This window comes from Gasterosteus aculeatus, chromosome 8, assembly GCF_964276395.1.
Source record: "Gasterosteus aculeatus chromosome 8, fGasAcu3.hap1.1, whole genome shotgun sequence".
NCBI lineage: Eukaryota > Metazoa > Chordata > Actinopteri > Perciformes > Gasterosteidae > Gasterosteus > Gasterosteus aculeatus.
Window position 1 is genome coordinate 8,635,838 of NC_135695.1, and position 21,475 is coordinate 8,657,312.

The 21,475-nt window shown below is 48.5% G+C and overlaps 1 protein-coding gene and 1 non-coding gene across 2 annotated transcripts; one reads left to right on the forward strand and one right to left on the reverse strand.

Moving 5' to 3' along the window:
• Nucleotides 1–2,502: 2,502 nt before the first annotated feature.
• On the reverse strand, nt 2,503–20,413 carry aspm (assembly factor for spindle microtubules). The gene is made up of 26 exons (XM_040184660.2): nt 19,903–20,413; nt 19,656–19,799; nt 17,865–19,323; nt 17,519–17,611; nt 17,317–17,409; nt 17,084–17,230; nt 16,746–16,988; nt 16,556–16,623; nt 16,318–16,459; nt 15,556–15,686; nt 14,655–14,830; nt 13,688–13,833; nt 12,244–12,329; nt 11,938–12,150; nt 11,341–11,545; nt 10,719–10,867; nt 10,274–10,402; nt 9,909–10,103; nt 5,240–9,631; nt 4,897–5,046; nt 4,588–4,779; nt 4,066–4,258; nt 3,661–3,815; nt 3,122–3,298; nt 2,836–3,008; nt 2,503–2,736 (listed from the first exon to the last, which is right to left on the reverse strand). Exons 1-26 carry the CDS (start codon nt 20,176–20,178, stop codon nt 2,634–2,636), a joined length of 9,630 nt encoding a protein of 3,209 aa, XP_040040594.2. The 5' UTR covers nt 20,179–20,413; the 3' UTR covers nt 2,503–2,633.
• Nucleotides 20,414–20,879: 466 nt separating this feature from the next.
• On the forward strand, nt 20,880–20,951 carry trnah-gug (transfer RNA histidin (anticodon GUG)). Its single transcript has one exon. It is a non-coding gene; the product is annotated as a tRNA-His (tRNA).
• Nucleotides 20,952–21,475: the final 524 nt, after the last annotated feature.

Here is a 21,475-nt window from a genome sequence, read left to right on the forward strand (position 1 = left end):
TGTTGCTTTGAGGAAGAGTTTTTTTACTGCTGAGCCCAATAAAGGAGTAGTAGTAGTAACTCTGTCACAGTAACTGCAAAGAACCGTGTTATAACAAAAGCCCAATGTTCAGTGTTCGCCTTTAAAGTGTGTTCAAACATGTTTATTTTATCATCCTATTCAGATGTTTTTTTCACAAATGCATCAATATTAGGACAATAAGTGTTATATATGTTACAGTACATAGACATATTCAAATGTATATATTGTACTTAGTTATCCAGTTCATCTACTTTGTTTAAAACTTACAGGACACTTTCTCATGTTAGTTTTGGTCATGGGTGCATTTTATACTTATTTAATGACGTATTTTCAAATCAATTCTGTTTATTCTGTCCAACCCAAAATCACAAATTGGCTTCAGAGGGCTTTATAACCTGTACACATGCTCTGTTCCAGGACCCTTGTTTTTGTTTTAGGAAAAACTCCCTCCAGAAAAAAACATAAAAGATTTACAATAGCTTCAATATATTTTGCAAAAATGAGTCATACATTTAGAGTAGTTAGTTTGCAAAATAATAATTGCAAAATGACTACTAATAACAACGGAATTGGCAATGGATAGTCAAATATCAATGATAACAGAGAGCAGTATATGTGTCAGCCAGCTACTAATGATTGTAGCAGTGGATGTCAGGCAGGACCACGGCATGAAGAACCACGGCATGAAGAACCACAGCATGAAGAACCATGGCATGAAGAACCACAGCATGAAGAACCACGGCATTAAGAACCATGGCATGAAGAACCACGGCATGAAGAACCACGGCTGAGATAGAACCATGGCATGAAGAACCACAGCATGAAGAACCATGGCATGAAGAACCACAGCATGAAGAACCACGGCATGAAGAACCACGGCATGAAGAACCACGGCTGAGATAGAACCACGGCTGAGATAGAACCACCATCCATGGAAACCTGCTGGGCGAGAGAGCAGAGACTCTGGGGAAGAAGCAGTCCAATAACACATTTCTCATACTTTTCCTGCGTGTAAACAAACATACGGGCCGGTTCAAGGTTTTCAACATTTTAGTTTCAAGAATGTAAGATCAGATTCAAATTCATATCAAGAACCCAGTAAAAAGATCAAATCAGTGTGATTTTTACACCAGTTTAATTTATGGTGCCCCTGTTAGGCTTCACGAGGAGTAAATGTGCTCCTCAACATGCTGACCTGTAGCCCACTAATGACACTGTGCACTGCTTACTGTTGGTATTTTAAAAGTATATGAGATCTTTAAACCAACCATGAGAATGTTAAGACTGGTAATTGTTACCATGAACAATAGCAAGGGCAGAGCAGCCAGGCTTTCCAAGGCCAGTGTGAAGATCTAACCTCTCCACCTGGTCTTGGGTCTTCCAAGGGTGCCCCTTCCCCGGAAAACCTCTTCGAAGGTGGCACCCAGGGGGCCTTTTCACCAGATGCCCCAAACCCCTCAACTGGCTCTTTTCCACGCAATGCAGCAGCGGCTCGACTCCGAGCTCCTCACAGAGGGCCAAGCTCCCTTCCACAGGATCTCTCGGGGAACCAGGGACCTTGGGAGCATGCGTATGGCCTCGGGGAGGCCATACGCATGCTCCCAGCCTTTTACCTTTTTCAGTCTGCATTATTTGCCAACATAAAAAAGTACTTTTTACATAAAATAATGTTACTTTTTTCAACATTACATTTTTCTTTAGATGACTTCTTTGAAAATGCTATTTTTAATTTTTTTTTTAAAACATTGATTTAAGGATTCTGTGACTGCGTTTAACATAGAACTTTTTTTTTTTTTTTTTAATCTGCATACTGAACTATACCTTTTGTATCACTTAATCCTCCAGCCTGTGGACTCCTCTACAAACTAAGCCAGGTGCCTGTTTGTGCCTTCAACTCCAACACCATCCGTTCTCTGCTGCCAGACAAGCTCCACTCCCCAAATGCCTGCAAGTGCATCGCAGATTTCTTGTCTGACACAAAGCAGCACGAGAAGCCGGGGAAACTCGTCTTTGGCCATCAGACAATTTTCCCTTCAAGGCTGCGTTCTTTTCCCTCCTGCTCCTTTCCCAGTTGCAGCCACGACTCTTTTTTTCTCGAGTTTTTAAAAATATTACACTTGTCATTTAATGCTATCATTCATTGCTTACATTCTGTATAATTTCTATTTTGAATACACTTTTAGTTATACTTTAAGCACAATAGTTTTACTTATTAGACCAGGTTTTCTTTTGAATCATATCCGATGATGACTGACATTATATACACACATTTTATTTTTTTTCCCCTCAAAGAATGTGTTTTTCAAATAGTATTCTTTTACTTTGTTGGGCATACTTTACAATCCTTTTTGTAAAAAAACTATGCCTATTTCATACGTTTATACCAAATGATACTGTATATTATGCCGTTCTGTGAACGCACCTGACTTTTGAATGAATAAAAGGAAAACAATTCAAACTCATAAGAAAGATACATAAAAGTGTCATAACAAACAAATCCATTTTAATATATACATGCAAACCATGGAAATGTGAAAAAAGCTACAATAAAACGTACAAAATATTTTTTGAAGTAGAGAAATGACAAAGTGAATGAAGATTTAAAAGCTTATTTACAAAACAATGCAGAGTGTTTTTGCCACCATCTCAATGGCCCTGAGAGGGTCCACTATATCTTTGAGCTTGTCCTTCCTTAGAACCCAATCCGGTGCGAATCTGAAAAGCAAAGATGGAACATCAATTACCGCTGCAAACGCATACAAGCTGTACATCTCTGCTGAATACAGTACTGCATGCGAGCATGTGTATACGTACTTTGGCACGGGGCGGGATTTACGGGGCGTTGCTTGAACAAAGAAGCTTCCATTGATGGATGCGTTCATTTTTTGTTTCATAATAGTTCTTTCAGCGTCCATCTTGTGCTTGCGAGCTGTGAGACGGTAAATACTGCGCAGTCTATCCAACACCTTGGGTAGCTTCATGACCTCCTGATGAAAAAAAAAAAAAGAAAACAGAATGGCGTTACATTTACACAGCTGTAATAACAGTCTTTCCTGTTCAATTTGATTATTTTCTTTAACCTTCTTAAAAGTCTACAAACCGCAGCGCGGTGCTCGTCCTGAAGGTGGAGAGCGAGGAGGAAGCAGGCTTTGGTGAAGATGCTGCCGCCCTTCTCTGCTACTTTATCCCCGGCCTTCTCCCTGTATCTCTGCAGCAGGTCCAGCAGCGTCTCCACAAAGTTTTCCACCAGATACACCGCCTCGATGGTCTTGTGGTACTGAAGGCCGAATATTGTTTGTGGAGACGAGGGAAGGAAGATGGTGAGGAAGTACAAAAATAGAATTGGTCACTCGTTCAACCACTTGGTCAGACAAAAGAGAAGCATGCAAATGATATGGAATGAATCTGGTACGACAGGACGAGAATAATTGCCATCAAAATAAATAAAAAAAATTAGGGCTGTGTGCGATTAACGGGGCGGAGATTAATGCGATAAAATATTTTAACGCAACTTTGTTTAGGCACACTGGAAATGCCATTTCCCATCATGCATCGCTGCCAGGATAGAAAAGCAAGAATGGGGTTGTCGTGCTGAGGGTGTGAAACACGAAGAAAAACAGAGCGGGTCTGGGTTTGTACCTTTGAGAGGTTGAGGAGGATCTGGATGGAGTAGGTAATGACGTCCATGCAAGGGACGCTCCTGTTGCAGCAGCGGATGAGCGTGAAGATGACATCGGTGGCGCCGCTTTCAGCAAGCCGCTCACAGCACTCTGGGGAAAGTCTGGTGGCGGTCTCTGCGCGCGCACACACACACACGCGTTAGTACTCACCCAGTAGATCACACTAGCGTAATCAAGTATGGGCCAAAGACACTTGAACGATAATCCCAGTCTTAGATTACATATTGGAAGTATGAATTGCCAAAGCTTAGCGATGCATATTCACCATTGCTTAAAAGAAATATGACCGGTCATCTCAGCACTCTTACAAAAGTGTAAAAAGAAATGGCCAAAAGCGATGGGAGAGTAACCAGAGACGACTTACCGAGCTTTCTAAGGGCCTCTAGGATATAGGAGAAGTGTTTGTATCGAAGGAGGTAGTCCAGGGCAGACGACGTCTTGTTGCACAGCTTGTCCTCTTCCTGGACGCCGGCGGAGACTTTGCGTAAGCGGTGTCTTATTTTCTGCAACTTGGCGTTGTCATTCAGTCGGCGGGAGCGGTGTCCTCTCCATAGAGCCTGCAGGGAGAGCAGAAGGGAAAGAGAACAAAAAGAAAAGAAAACAAATGAGTTGAGAATCCTTGGGTGCACAAGAGGATTTTCACAATTTTCTATGCCAAACTGTGAGGATTGAAATGGCACATCAGTTAAATTAAATGTTATTCACCTTCAACATTACAATTACAAATTTATTTCCTTGATGTTACACCATCTTCTCATGTTTCACGTAATATAGGACTTGTTTGGAGGCAATTTTGAGTTTTGGCCAGTAGAAAATATACATCTGTGATACCATAAGAATAAAAAAATAAAAGTAATTTGTACCAAATCCCCCCTGACTGTTGTACCTGAGCTTTCACAATGCCTTGCTGAACCCTCTGCTGGCGCCTTACAACGAGGAACTTGCGGACGGCCCGCTGGACGACTGCCGCGGCCCTGTGGCGACGACGCAACCAGCACTTCGCCGCTCTCTGGGCTACGAGCACCTTCCGCCGGTCCTCCAGATAGCGCCTCCTCTGCTGCCTCGACCTCACCCACCGCTGGGGACCCAAAGCAGGGCAACCGTTTAGAAGGATTCGTTGAAGACATCCAAAGTGCTTTTCAATCACAGGTTTTGTCTGAAGGAAATGGGATTGTGGGCGGGCGGGCCCCTGTACCTGTATGGTGACGACGGAGTGGATTTGCCTTTTGGCCGACTCCAGAGCCCAGTGGGCTCTCAGAGCCCGTTGGATCTTTATGGCCCTGAGGTGGTGGAAGACGGCGGCCGTGAAACAGAGCCTCCTCTTCGCCCTGGCTCGCTGTTGTTCCTGGAAAGGCAACAAAATGCAAAGAACTGTGACCTCATGTTTACCCGTTTTTTGGCCCACATCTACAAAATCACTTTTAAATGTTAATTTTCTTTCCAGACAGGCAACGGGCTCCACTCATTTTGGTATGTTCATTATCATTTTCGTCACTCTACCATGTAAAATGATCACTTGTTTATACAAGGCCAATTACCTTGTGTCTTTCGATCCAGGCTCGGCAGTGTTTCTGAAGCGTCGTGGCCGCTTCCCTCTTCCGGGCGTAGCTGTTCCTCTCCCGCACAGCGCGGAACCGCCGCTGAAGTTTCACGGCTGTTTCACGCGTCCTTTGGAAGGTGCGCCTTTGCACCGAGCACTTCCAGCACGACTGGATCACAGTTGCGGCGTGATTTTGTCGCCTTATGTCCATCCTGAGACACCAGCCTCTGAATGCTGCCTGAATGGTGACGGCGGATTGCTTGGTCTTCAGGAACTTTCCTCTCTGTTGCCTCTGCAGAACGCAGGCGCGATATCTTCTCTGAATAGTAATGACGGACAATTTCAGTTGCAGGTACTGCTTGCGTTTACAGAAGGCTCTATAAGCTCTCTGGAGATCACAAGCAGCACGATGCCTTTGTTTGATCATTCTTCTGGATTTCATTCCACGGAAGGCAGCTTGTAGATTAGTGACAGCTTCCTTAACCTCCTGATAATGTTTCATCTCAGCGTTTCTCAGTCTCTGAGCCCTAAACCTCCGCTGTAAGACGCAGGCTGCCCACAGCAGTTTCCTGAAGGCCGACTGCTGCTTGTGCCGCTTGAAGTTTGCCTGAATAACAGCAGCTGCCCTATGCATCAGGGCCATGTTGGTCCGCACACGATGACCTCTGAATGCTGCCTGAATGGTGACGGCGGATTGCTTGGTCTTCAGGAACTTTCCTCTCTGTTGCCTCTGCAGAACGCAGGCGCGGTAGTACCTCTGGATGATGACGGCAGACAGACGCATGGCTCGGAATTTGACTTCCTCTCTGTGCTTTCTGAAGGCAGACTGGATGACAATGGCGGCCTGATGCCAACCAGCAACCTGCTTTCTGACCTGCCGACCCCTGAATGCTGCCTGGAGGACGACAGCAGCACGGCGCATTGATTGGTATTCGTGCATTTGTACTCTTGCTGCTGCAGTGGCCCGATACCTCTGCTGAATGGTGAGGACGGAGGACCTCAAGGTCAGATACTGCTTGCACTGAGAGTGGGCTCTAAAGGCTGTCTGGATCACACTGGCAGCCTGGTGCCTGCGTTTGATCTCCTGCCTTAATTTCATTCCACGATATGCAGCCTGGAACACAACGGCTGCTCTTCTGCACTGTTGATAATGTTTCACCTCAGCGTTTCTCAGTCTCTGAGCCCTAAACCTCCGCTGTAAGACGCAGGCTGCCCACAGCTGTTTCCTGAAGGCCGACTGCTGCTTGTGCCGCTTGAAGTTTGCCTGAATAACAGCAGCTGCCCTATGCATCAGGGCCATGTTGGTTCGCACACGATGACCTCTGAATGCTGCCTGAATGGTGACGGCGGATTGCTTGGTCTTCAGGAACTTTCCTCTCTGTTGCCTCTGCAGAACGCAGGCGCGGTAGTACCTCTGGATGATGACGGCAGACAGACGCATGGCTCGGAATTTGACTTCCTCTCTGTGCTTTCTGAAGGCAGACTGGATGACAGTGGCGGCCTGATGCCAACCAGCAACCTGCTTTCTGACCTGCCGACCCCTGAATGCTGCCTGGAGGACGACGGCTGCACAAAGCATTTCCTGGTAACGTTTTCTTTGGGCTTTGGCTGCAACAGCAGCTCGATATCTTCTCTGAATAGTAATGACGGACAATTTCAGTTGTAGGTACTGCTTGCGTTTACAGAAGGCTCTATAAGCTCTCTGGAGATCACAAGCAGCACGATGCCTTTGTTTGATCATTCTTCTGGATTTCATTCCACGGAAGGCAGCTTGTAGATTAGTGACAGCTTCCTTAACCTCCTGATAATGTTTCATCTCAGCGTTTCTCAGTCTCTGAGCCCTAAACCTCCGCTGTAAGACGCAGGCTGCCCACAGCTGTTTCCTGAAGGCTGACTGCTGCTTGTGCCGCTTGAAGTTTGCCTGAATAACAGCAGCTGCCCTATGCATCAGGGCCATGTTGGTTCGCACACGATGACCTCTGAATGCTGCCTGAATGGTGACGGCGGATTGCTTGGTCTTCAGGAACTTTCCTCTCTGTTGCCTCTGCAGAACGCAGGCGCGGTAGTACCTCTGGATGATGACGGCAGACAGACGCATGGCTCGGAATTTGACTTCCTCTCTGTGCTTTCTGAAGGCAGACTGGATGACAATGGCGGCCTGATGCCAACCAGCAACCTGCTTTCTGACCTGCCGACCCCTGAATGCTGCCTGGAGGACGACAGCAGCACGGCGCATTGATTGGTATTCGTGCATTTGTACTCTTGCTGCTGCAGTGGCCCGATACCTCTGCTGAATGGTGAGGACGGAGGACCTCAAGGTCAGATACTGCTTGCACTGAGAGTGGGCTCTAAAGGCTCTCTGGATCACACTGGCAGCATGATGCCTGCGTTTAAAGAGTCGTCTGGATTTCATTCCTCGAAGGGCCGCTTGTAAAACAACAGCAGCCTTTCTCTTCGCATTCAGGGATTGCATCTCCTTTCTCATTTCCTTTTTGGCTCTGTAACTCGCTTGCAAAACTGCTGCAGCCCACTGGAGATTCTTGTAGTAGGTTCTATGTTGGTGCTTCCGGAAGTGCGACTGAATGGTCACAGCTGCAGAATGCATCATACGCAACTGCTTCCTCACCCTGCGTCCTCTGTGAGCTGCCTGCAGACAAATGACTGCAGTTCGCTTGGACAGATAGTCCAAGCGTTCTTTTCTGGCCAGCGTCACTGCTCTGCGCCGCCGCTGAATAACCAAAGCGGCTGCCTTGAGGGCCAGGAACTGGTTTCTACCCCTGATGGCGAGAAACTTCCTCTGAATGACTGTGGCTGCTCGGTGCATCTCTGCCACCTCGCACCTTGCCCTGTAGCCGCGATATGCTGCCTGGATTGTTACGACCGCAGACTTCATTGTCCTGTACATCTGCATCTGCCGGTTCCTGAGCATTTTGGCCCTGTAGCGTTCCTGAACCATAATGGCGGCGCACTTGGTGGCGAGGAAGGCCATTCGCATTCTGTGCATCCTGAACTGAGCTTGGATTGCGCCGGCAGCTTTGTGCCTCTTCTTCAGAGCGCGCCGGTCTCTACGTCCACGGTGCGCTGCCTGTATCTTTACGGTGGCCTGCTTTAGCGCGCCGTACGCTTTCCGCTGTGCCCTGCAGGCCAGAAGAGCTCGGTATCGGCTCTGGATGACGATCGCCGCGCTCTGCAGGAGGACGTACCGTTTCCGGCATAAAAACATCCTCACCGAAGCCTGAACGACCGTCGCTGCCCGCTGGCTTTGCTTCAGCTCGGTCCTGACTCGCATGCCTCTGAAAGCAGCTTGCAGAGCCACACAGGCCGCTCTGGTGCGCAGGTACGCTTTCCTCGCCTCCTTCCCAGCCGCGTGCGCCCTGTAGTGACGCTGTACGACCACGGCGCACGCTCTCTTGGACCGGTACGCTGCTTGCGCCAGGTGGCGCCGGTAGTGAGCCTGGATGAGTGTCGCACACTGACGGCGCTTCTCCGCCGCCCTCCGCTCGGCGCGGCCTCTCCAGTTAGCCTGTATGACCAGCGCGGCGTTCCTCAGGGTGTCGTAATCCTTCTTGGCCTCGAGAGCCAAAACCGTGGCTCTGTATTTCCGCTGAATCACAGCTGCCGCATTTCTGGTGTCGCGGTAGCGCCGCCGGGCGGCCCACATCCTGAACGCCGCCTGGATGGCCGCGGCCGCCTGGTGGCGTTTTTTCAGCCGCTCCCGAGCCACTTTGCTGCGGTAAGCCGCCTGCGTGACAACGGCGGCCCGCCTCACCCTCGCAAACATTTGCCGCGCCGCGTCCCTTTCCGCGCGGGCCCTGAAGCGCCGCTGGATTGCGACCGCGGCGCGCCTCATCTCCGCCACCCGCTTCCTGACGGCGCGCCCTCTGAAGGCGCTCTGGAGGACAACGGCCGAGCGCCGCCGCCGCAGCAGCGCCCGGAAGCGGCGTCTCTGCGCGTGACCTCTGCAGTGCGCCTGAATGAGCGCCGTGCTCCTCTGGATCTTTCTGTATTGATGGAGACTCATCAGCATTCTGTACCAGGACTGGATCTTTACAGCGGCAGCCGTTCGCGCCGACATCTTTTGCTGATACCATTTCTTGAACGCGGCTTGTATCACTCCGGCGGCGCGGTTTTCCTTTTCCGTTTTCCGGGTTTTCCATCTTCTGTACCCTTCCTGTATTTTCACCACTGCAGCTCTAAGGGAGAGGTACTGTTCCCGATCTCTTTTGGCCACTGCCCATGCCCGCGACTGCTTCTGAATGACAGCCACCGCCCAGCAAATTCTTCCATAAACGGCGGCCGCCCGCCTCATTCGCCATTGTGCTTGGACAACAATGGCGTAGTAGCTGAGGCGCCGGTAAGCCCTCCAGGCCCGAAACATCCTCCATTGAGTCTGCAGGGATGAGATAAGAAGAATATTCAAAGAACAGTTGCACACACAGGCTGCGTTATCAAGCCGGTGTCCTCGTCGCAACAAAATGGAAAACTGTTTGATGGCAGCATGTAAGCGGAGGACAAAGCCTTTTCAAACTGCGACGCAAGAAAAACATCATGGGATCAACAACAACAAAAAAGCCTCAAACGTACCACGGCTTCTGTAACGTCTGAAATGCAATATTTTCCTTTTTGAATTGATTCCAGATGTTGATAAACTAAGAAGTTCTCCTCACCTGGATGAGAGTTGCCGCTTGATGCTGCAGAGCCCGAAGATGCGCCTGCTTCTGCAGCCTCAGCCTGTTGCGGGCTACGAAACCCCTCCAGACCGCTTGGATGACGGCGGCAGCTTCTTTCTGCCTCTTCGCTCTGCGCTTCTGGAGAAAACTCCTCACAACTAACTGGATTTTCATGGCAGCCGTGTTTCTTTCCTGTGTCCAAACAACGAATCAAGAAACAAGCCTATTTTTAAAATGATCATTGAGACAATAGGAATTTATAAATGAGATAACTACTGAATTTGTTGAAAGTAAAGCTAAAACATGAAGAGAACAGGATTGATCAGCCTGATCTTTGCAATTGTGCCAAACATTGAGCCAACCTCGTAGAGCTGTAGATGCTTCTTTAATCTGTACTTCCTCCAGGCGCCCTGTATGACCCGAGCGGCTCGGCTTTCATTCCGCAGATCCAGAAGACGAGCACACAGGAAGGACAGGTAAGACATCACAACCTGTGAAGAAACAGTGGTGCGTGAAGGCAGAGGTGCAGAGAAAAAATATTTCACTGATGGATTTAAATTTCTTGAAAGCTTTTTTTTTTACTCTAAACTTTTAAAAATGTTTTAAATCCTTGACAAACACACAAAAGAGGGAAAGAAATCATTGCTGCTGGTGAATAAGATAGATGTATAAAGAATTGGAAAGCATTAAGATGTTCTTTTAAGTGGGCCTGATGATGCTGTAAAAGTCTTGATGTTGGCAATGACGCCCACGCAGCATCATCTGATAGAACAAACAATGGCTGCTCCACCTCCCGTCTGGCCTCACCTTGTCATTGGGGATGGTGTTGGACATGTCGGCTGGGTTGATCATGGCAGGGACGCCACCCAGAAAGGACACGGCAGCGTTGACCAGTCCAAAGTTGTTTTTTTCATTCTCCAGTAGCTCTTTAAACTCCACAGATGGCAAATCTGGGCCTGTTCACAAATAAAAAAAAAAGTCATCATTTCCTTTTAAAAGTCCTTAATAGGAGATTAAAAGCATTTCACTTGAGACATAGAATGCCGTTAATCCCCCTTTCTAAACCAAACCTCCAACTAAAGTACAACTATGGTATTTTAATATCCTTTGAAACAAATCAAAAATTCCATGAAGGCACAAAACATTAAACATTTCAGTTAAAACCTGAATTTTTATTAAAAAAAATGAAGTACTTTTTTAATTGAAATGTGTCCTTTAAGAACTTCATATAAAAGAAGTGTTAACTCTTTCGCCCAATCCCACGGTCACGTTTGACAACGGTATTTATTATTGAGCCCCACGTGTCAAATTCCTTTTCATACGAATGCAACCAAAATGTCATATACATCAAACTGGATTATGGGTTTTCTCTAAAGTGCATCCAAGCGGAGAACGGCACAGGAGACACGGCCTGCGGGCTGACGCGTACCGGTGAGGCCCGGCGGCGGCGAGTCAAAGGAGCTGTCGGAGTCGCTGGCAGAGCAGTTGAGCTCCAGGCGACCCCTCTGCGAGCACTCCACCGTCTGGGTGGTGCGGTGACTGACGGCCCTCTCGGGCAGGAGACCCGGGTGGTAGTGGTGGATGAGGTAGCAGAGGACGCGGCCATCAGAGAACGTCACGGTGAAGTTTTCCACCTGCACACAGACGGACAACACACCTCGTTTACCGTTGTTTTTTTTAAGTTTTTACGTCCGATTAATGAGGACTTTTGAGTGAGATGTGGAGAAGTCCTGAGTAATATAGCTTCCTATTAAAAGTTCTTTTGGTGATGATGTTGATGCAAACACAGTGAGGTTGCATCATTTCCCAGCAGCGCAATGAGGTTTCACAACAGTTTACCAACTTAAATCAAACAGCGGCCTGTTAAAGCACTATTGATTATTTTTTGCCCTTGACGGGAAGCCGTCACCACTCGGCCTTTGAACACGTCCAAGGACAAACTGCAGCTGGTGCACAAGATTAAATTATGATCAATTCAAACCACAACCGTCTGGCCTGTGAGCTGAAACTGAAACGTCAAACTCGCCTTCAGATTGTAGAAGTCGCACACGGCGCGGACCCAGTCCATCAGCAGGGTAATCTTGGTGCTGCCGTGTTCGTACGGCGCGCGGGCCTTTGAAGGACTGGGCCGAAGGCCTCGATCGGCCCGAAGAGACGCCAGCCGTCGCTTGGTCCTCAGGCTTCTCTTCAGGAAGCCAATTTCATCCCTCAGCTGATCCTCGTCCAAAATCCTCTCCACCTGAACAGATCATTTGACTATTTCAGTATTTTTTTTAAAAAGCAGACACTGGCGTGCTCTACTGGCCGACTGGAAACAAGGTCTGGTACACACGTGAAACGCAAAGATGATCTTCCAAAGGAGGCTCAGTGTCTTCTCTCTGTGTCCGTCCACGATGTCTCGGGAATCAATGCTGGAGCCTGAAACGGAGACACGCTACTTCAAGTACGGGTTAAGTAAAAAAAATCTGAGATTCGTTAAAGGATTTAAAAAAAAATGAACATCATGATTCTGAATCGTGGCATGAGACAGTTAAACGCTAACTTTGGGTTGGGTCGAACATTTAGTAACGCCGCCTTGTGAGCTTTTATCAGAATTACAGTAAGGATACTAGAACCACGGTGTAAGACCCCTTAACAAGGGCCACCTCATCAGAGATCAACGTTAACCCGAGCGCCTGAAGCTGCGAGGGAGGATTACAGAAACGTGTGGTACGGGTTCCCTTCATACTCATTGAATTTGAGTACAGAATATGAACCTAAAAATATATATCTTTTTAGTTTTAGATGCGCACAGAGCACTGGAACACACACACACACACACACACACACACACACACACACACACACACACACACACACACACACACACACACACACACACACACACACACACACACACACACACACACACACACACACACACACACACACACACACACACACACACACACACACACACACGTGAGCAATAATTTAAAATCCAAAGCATCTCCAGTGGACCAGGGCACACAATACCTTCTTCACTCGGTTACACCTGATATTTATGCTACACGCTTAAGGACACATTTTTCATCTGTTGTGATGAACTCAGATTAAACATCTATTTTTGTGGAATCTGGAATGAAAAAAATAAAAACCAGAACCAAATCCGTTTTGCATTATTCATGCATTAAGCAAAGGTGACAAATGTTCTCCGTTTCGTCCTCCTCAAAACGTGAGGACGTTTCATATCTTTGGTTTAACATTTCATCGCAAGAAATCGTTTGAAGACATTTCCTGGCGGTTTGGTGCACTAGTGATGCACCACCTACAACAACACTGAGATTAACACGTTATTGTAAATCATTCCAAGCAATTGAATGACTTTGAAATCGTTCGGTATGTTTGTCTGCAAAGACGTCGATTAAGCGGGGAAAGTTATTGGGTTTAATTTTCTGATTCCCTTTGCGTCTTCCATCCTGGAGCGTTTAGTCACAGACAAACGGCCACTTAATGCGGAGGTGCACCGGCACAGAGCATCACGTTGTCACATGAAAAGCAAAGCATCCCATTATGTTGCCGCCGTTTGTCATCAAACACAAAAAGGTTTGCTTTGAAATCGCAGGCGGTCACACTGAAGTGAAAAAGGTAGTAATTGACCCGTGTCAAAAATATGGAAAATACAGCTCCATATGTAATACACATCCGACTAGGAAAGCTTTCTGTGAGAAAATACAGGGACTTTAACAGCATCTGGTGGACGCGCGTTCTTTCAGGTTGAGCGTGTTCGTGTTTACCGTGTTCGTCCTTGAGGTCGACCCCTTTGCTTTTGAGCACTTGCAGAGACACGTCGACGTTGTGGACCTTCTGCAGGCGGCTGATGGCCGGCAGACGCAGCTTGGCTGACAAACTCCAGTCCTGGATGAGGAGCTCCATCACTCGCCTGAAAGCAAACCCCCACATCAAAGACGTGACACTTGTGAAGTGCTGCATGCTTCTTGCTGTGGCACCTTTTCAATTATCCATCTTACTTGTGCTGCAGAAGAAATGAAGTCCCAAATGACCAGAATCAACATCATTAGTATCAGTATTTCTGTTTTAACATTTGAGAAAAAAAGATTTAAAAAAAAAAATCCTACAAAGAAGCATTTCGCTTTTTACAATTTGATCTTAAGCACCATCTCATTCCATGTTTCATCAGCTTTGTTGGTTCATTGGCTTTGATTGTAATATTAGAGCAGAATTGATCATTAAACCAACTAGCCGGCAATATAAATAAAGAACGTCTTCACATAAATCTCTTTTCTGGAAAACACGGCAGAATAAAAACGATTGAAGATGAAAAGGGATGCGATTAGCACCCACTTCCTGAATACAACTACACCCAGAACCTTTGCTTCGACCACGGCCATCTTCAAACTCCACCTTCATCTTGATGCCAGCAACCAATCAAACGCAGGCTTACGACTGCATCTCACTAGCACTAGCGTGTTGCTATGGCAATCACACGAAGCCGTCGTACAGAAGCACACGGACGGGGTGAAAAAAAAAAAAACCTTGCCTGTAAGCTCATCTTATACTTTGTCCCCACTGGCTTCATTCAACCAGAGGAACGAACGCGACGGCTATTTATGAAGAGGGCCCCGTGTCCAGTTTCTAACCCCTGCGAGCGGCTTTTTTTTTAACGCGTAAACACACAAACCTGCACAATACCCGACTGCTCCACTGGTCTGGGGTTTAAAATAAGTAAACGCACACACTCACACTAGACGAATGCCGCATTTCAGATCGACTGCCAAGTTCTTCACAGCGAAGTTGAACTCGTCCAGGGGCCTCTGAACGTGGGAGACGGGCAGCCCCATGTAGCCCAGGTGCCGGGGGAGGATGCCTTCCCCGCTCAGGAAGTCCCTGGAGAAGGCCAGCAGCAGGTCTCGACTCGTCTGTTGAGGAAAAGAAATATTTTATTTAAAAAAAACATAAAGCAGAAGCGAGACGAAACCACGTGAAAAAAGCTTCATCAATGTGCCGACTGAGGGTTTGAAATTCACAAAACGTGAGAGTGGGCAACGTGAGGGTCACTTATGAGAGGCGGCCAGGCCTGTGCTCCCCATATGCTTTTAAATACACATAGCAAAATACAAATACAAATACATAGCAGTGCACTTCCTCCCTCTCAGATGTACAAAGCATCACATGGTCTCATTTGAAACCTGCAATCATCTGCCCCAAAGCACAAGGACTCCACACTACGGTAAGATTTGGTACAAAACAATTCAGTCTCACGGTCACTAAATCCATCTGTTGATCACAAACTATTTGCCAAGCAATTTTAGAAATGATCTGTACGCGTGTGAATTGTTGAGTGTTGGTATCAGCTCCTAAATCAGACAGTCGGGGAAGTAAAATAGCCATTAACCGTTAACGCATCACTACAATCTGTGCGCTGCTCTTACACCCGAAGCTGACAGCAGGGAAACAACAAAGAACAAACTCAATATCCCCATTTAGCACTTAATTGCTATATGATTATTATTCTCAATAATGCTGCCCTCAAACTGGAAATAAAAGACAGATCTGACAGGACTGGATCTTTAAGAACTAAAATCAGGACCTAAATGCTATAATTAGGTATTGGATCCGTTTACATGGGAGGACTTTGGCCTACCTTGAACTCGGCATCCAGGCAGAACAGACAGGGGTCGTGCTCAATCAGACGGGCCTCTTTGGCTTTGTCCAGGAAACACACCAGCAGAAGAAGCTTCTTCAGAGTGAAGCGAGACAGCGCCTCCTCGTGGCCTAACGGAGACATTACCACCAGTCCAGAGAAACACCACAGCTTTAGCGAAGCCAGAAAAAGGCTCCACAACTCTCAAAACACAACAGAAAAAAAAATACTAAATCAAATCCCCTATTTTCAAACATGTATTTAATGAACAGGTGTTAGAAGTCCAATCTGTTTTTAAGTTGGGCCAAATTATCCCGTGGCCCAACAGATTTTTTTTTTCTCGTTTTAAGATATATGAGAATATATAGAAAATATTAAAATACACCAAAGCTACAGAGATTAGTAGATTGGATATTTTTGCAAAAAGTGACAAACATCACAACTGAATTGCTTTTTTATATAACTAGAAATGGAATAACGGAGTTTGATCCAACAAACCAACACATTCTACATACTATGCAAATTAGCAGACTTCTCCATGTCGCACTTATTATTGTATTATAACAACCTGCAGTATAATTTGATGAAAGCATTTGCAGTTAAACACGCACAAGCTCTCACTCGGCATCTCTTGTATTTGATGAAAATCTAAAGCCACCACACTCGCACACACGCACACGCACACGCACACTTTCTGTCCGCTCATCGCAATTAACACACGTTGGCGGTCCAGACGACACAAACAAACAGACAATCAGGTACCGTCTCTGTAGAGGTGAGGCACTTTGGCGTGTCTGAACTGAGCGGCGATGTCCGGGTTCCACAGCAGCCGCTGGAGGATGAACAGAGCCAGACCCAAAGCGTCGCTGTTGCTCTCCAGTGAGATCAGCTCCCCGAAGATCGTCTGAGAAGGAGCCACATTGCCACATTTAGCTTAGCAGGCGTCGGGGAGGGGGAGGGTTCACAAAGGAGGACACGTTGTTAGTTTAAATCAGAATACCTCGAGCCCGATCCTCAACCACAGCGGATTGTACGACAGGAGCCAGTGGAGGAGCTTTCGGCGTTCACCTGATGGGACGACAGGAAAACGGGTAAAGAGCGGGACGGTCGCGCTCGTTGAGCATTTAAATCCCCTCCGTCGCACGGTGTGTCGCGACCCCCCCCCCCCTCCCGCGCGCGGCGCTCCTTACCAATGTCCTTCCAAAGATGGCGGTCCTTTCGGACGAGCAGCCTCTTGGCCTCCACCTCCAGCTCCAGCCTCTGGATGGCCTTGACCAGGGCCTCCGAAGCAAAGAGCTGGCAGGCAGCGCGCCGCAGGCGGTTCAGCTTCCGCCGGGCCGTGTAGGTGCTGAAGGACATCTCTTCTTTGGTGGGAGCCTTGGGCACACTGTACTTGTCGCCGTCGCCGCCGAGCACCAGGGTCACGGCATTCACTGCGACCAGGAAACAAAGGGAGAAGAGACGGTTCCAGACGGCCAAGTCCCTCGCACAGACACGCTACATTTGGAGTACATCTGAATGTTACTACCTTTGGCGACCTCGGTGTTGACCCTGAAGTCGTCTGGGGTGAGGACATAGTTCAGCCACCAGGTGAACCCCCGCTCCTGCTTCTCGATCCACCGCTCGTCATAGAACATGTTCTGGGCAGCGAATGGCATCGGGTGCCTCGGGATGGCTGAGAGGAAAGAGGGCGACGCAGATGAGTAGGTGTGTGGTTTAAGATAAAAACGAGAGCTTCTACGCCACAAAATGATCCTGTACCCGTTTGCGCCGGCTTAATGAAGGTCAGCTTTGACTGCGCAACGGCAACCACCTTCGTGGTCTTCACGGAGGAAACGCCACATGCCCGTGCACCTGTGAACGCCAGAGTCAAAGGTGGTGTTGTGTTATGATCACACATCGACATTGGCAGAACTCAGAGACACTCAGACAGATCTTCACCACAAGAGCATGTGTGTTATACCTCGTGAGGAGACATTGGAGCTCGATTGCTTTGCCTGGAAAGGAACCGCAGGCCTCGCCGTCTTCAGAGATGAAGACGTTGACCGCACAGAGCCTGAAGAAAGGAAGCATTGTATAAGGTAGGATGGGTCCAGGAACATACGCATACAGATCACAACACATCCGTTTTTTGGCAACATATAATGATCATATTCATTGACACTTGGCTTGAACTGTATTATTACACAGGAGGTGTTTCTTTTATTTTGTCCATCCCAAATATGTCAATGAGGGCGCAACATCCACAGTATTCTCTAGATTCCCCTATAAAACACCGCAATGGCTCTTCAATGGAGACACCTGCTCACCTGCTGCTTTCGACGGTCGCCTCAGGGATGCACTCCTCCTCTCCTGCACAGGGCGCCGCGGCGGCTCAGCTTTTCCCGCCGCCGCCGTCGCCACCCTGCTCCTTTTGAAGCGCTCGGCCTTCCCGCCATCCGCGGCCTTGGCGTCACTTCTCAAATACTCCTCGCTCTTCCTCTTCTTGCTCGCCGCCGCCACGTGGACGGGGAACGAGTCGTCGTGGGCACACGGCGGCACCGAAGGGGTCCCGGACACCTGGTGCAGCGGGGACGAGGAGCCCAGGGGCGAGGGAGAGATGGTCGCCCCGAAAGCGACGGGTGGGGGCGAGAACGAGAAGCGGCCGGGGGCGACTGATGGGGGGGAGACGACGGGGAAGGTGACTGCTGTAGGCGAGCAGTCGGGCCGAAGGGTCCCCCGGGAGGAAGCGACCTCCCGGCCCGGCGGCGTGTTGGCGCAGGGGGAGCGCGCCGTGGCTCCTGCGTGCAGGTCTATGACGGGGAGACGGGGGGCGACCGGTCCGGACTCGCACCGGCCGTCGGACAGCTCGAGCGTCCTCTCTAAAAGCCTCCGCCTGGACCGCTTTACTTTCCTCCCGCTCGAGTGGTCGGCCTCGACCGGCGCGCGGCCCTTGGTCACCGTGGCGAAGGTGAAAGGGGCCTTTTGGAGCCCTTCCGCCGCACTCTCCGAAACAACGGCCGTGTCGCTGACGAAGAAGGTCAGCCTGGTCTCCCTGGACTCGGGCCCCTGTGGGCTATCGGGTAACGCTTGGAGATCCTTTCCGTCGGCCCCCCAGCCACGATTCCCACTCTTGGACTCCAGTGAATCGGAAAAACTGCAGCTCAAACTAGCGTCTCTGGGGCTGGTGCTGATGAGGCTCAGATCAGAGTCGATCAGGGCCAGCGCGTCTTTCAAAGAGAGAACTGGGGTTCCAGGTGGCGCGCTGTCACCCTCAGAATTTGCAGGAGCAGGAAGTGGGCCATCTGACTGAATGCGCGGCATGAGCCTCTTAAACCGGTCGGGGGTCCCGACGGGCGACAGCGTCCTGTTGAGCATTTTGCTTTCGGGTTTTCCGACGAAGGCGTCGGGGCACGCCGACACGTTGCCAGAGTCCACCGGCTCCCCGGCCGCTACGAACAGGACGAGGGGAGAGTTCCTCTGAACGGGACGGACGTTCTCCTGGTCCAACGAGCCCCCGGGCCGTTGCCTCTCGGTGGAATTCGAGGCAGGTCTCTGAGAATAATCGTCAAGGGGGCCGAGCTTGGAGAAGGATCTCTGCCGGACCACTTTGCCCTCATTGAGCGACGCCAGCGGGCTGCGTGGCTTTTCCCGCTTGTACTGCGGCTTTCTGGACACCTGGAAGGTTTTATTGGCAGACATCTTCAATGGTTGTTCGGTTTTCTTTCTCCTTGGTGCAGTTACTTTTTCACCATCCCTTTTGTTTTTGATTGTGTCCCACAGGCTTTTCTGAAACACAAAAGATATTAAAGGAAAAAAAAGTACTGAAGTATAAGGTTAGTATGAAGGATTAGGTTCCCTGATTCAGCTTCAGCAAGTACTTGTGCAACATTTAACCAAGCAGCAAATAACCAAAGGATGTCTGATTAGTGGGCTAAAACTGACTGATCATTTTCATTATCTAATCTATTAGTATTAATTGTTGTCGCTGTACAAGATCTGAAAATGACACCAATTTACAATCGGGAAACAAACATTTCTTCAACCATCCCTACACCTTTTCTTCCAACCAATGGATTAATGATCACAACATCTACGTCACCGCAGCAGCCTCTGTGTACCTTCTTCTTCTTGGGGGCTTCTGCTCTCCCCAGCAGCACGGCCTGGAGTTTGAGGACCCCGTTGGCGCTGAAGAGGATGAGCTCTCTGATTGCACCTTCTTCTGACGGAGTCCATGTCACCGTCAGACCGAACGAGTCCTCGGGCTGCAGAACACAACGCGGGGACGCGGTGAATAACCGCAAGGACCCTCATCGAGGGTCCCGTGGGAGGTTTCACGTGAGTCGCTGGCCTGTGATGTGAACCTACCTGGATCGTGATCGCGTCGCGGTCCACGGAGAAGCCTTTGCTCGAGGGGATCCTCTCGACGGTGACCTCCGCTTCAGAGTCCCGCGTCGGGTTCTCGATGCGCAGAAGGACGGACTTGGAGGTGCCGAGCTTTACTGTTCCAAATGACACAAAAGGAGCCTTGGAAAACAGGGTCAAGATCAAAACTGGAACCTCGTTTTCCTTGTTGGCGTTGTCGCTCTTTACTGGACTGAAGTCCAGGACTCCTCTCCGCGTTGAACTTTCCGTTTCGGCCATTTCAACGGAAAGAAAAGGGGTTCGGTAGCTGATAGTTCGCTAGCTAAGTTAACGTTACATTTTACGCGTTTCGTTTTTTAAACGTTTAAAGTTATTGTCGCCCGGTTGCAACTACTAAATCCGCCCCGCTACCAGCCGGGCAAACGTTTCCGACACGCTGCCTTCAACAACACACGGGAAGAGAAACGCTCTATTTTGAAATTAACTCGCGTTGTTTAGTCAGCCAATTACAAGCGAGGCTGGCTGCCTCTTGGCCAATGGGTGAAGAGGATAGATCGAATCCGTATGAATACATCGTATTTGACCAATCACTTCACGACTACGTTTTTAAACTGCCTCAAGCCACACCCTCATCAGGAAAGACAGAATACAGTGTCCCTGCTAACTTGTTTTTCACACTCTAATGACCATATGCCACCTAAACCCAAAGCAATGCTAAAACAGACCTAAGACTTATTTATTCAAAATCGACGTCTCGACAAGAGAGCCTATGATCGTTTTACAATGAACATTTTACAACATTGTAACGACAGAGTGATGTTTCTGTAGACACCTGCTTTAATGTGCACGACATGTATCACTCCGTAAGTATTTCACTAAAATAACGACCTACTCACATAAAAACATGTATATTTCCCAGTCCTCCATCATATCAACTTGTCACCTATCTACACCATGGCTCATCGCCCGGTGGATAGCTCGCCGTGATCGTATAGTGGTTAGTACTCTGCGTTGTGGCCGCAGCAACCCCGGTTCGAATCCGGGTCACGGCACGTTTTTGACCCGACGTAAATCCTTCGTTGCACGAAGTCTCTTAAGAAGGCATTCGAAAGCCTGTTTTACGCGACGTTCTCGTAGTTATGTTACTTACTACTTATTTTGGGTATCTATACTTTACTTGAGTATTTATTTTTCAGACGACTTTTTACTTCTACTCCTTACATTTTCACGCAAATATCTGTACTTTCTACTCCTTACATTTTAAAAACAACCTCGGTTCTTCCGGCTAGTCGCAGTTTAAAAACACAAACACAAAAGAACCCATCTAGAGAAACGGCGCTATGCGGACAGAGTGCATTTGATTGTGTTTGGATGAGAAGTATAAACATTTAGCGTCCAGACACACGATCGGTTTTCTCCGCGATGCGCCGGCAGATCGGAGCGACACCGGGTGGGAAAAGTGGTCTTTGGTAAGTTGGTATTTAGCGACATGGAGCCTCCTCCTCCTCCTCTTCCTTACGCAGAATTCACGTAACGTTAAATGAGTGTCTTCATGACCGTGGGTTTGTCCTAACGG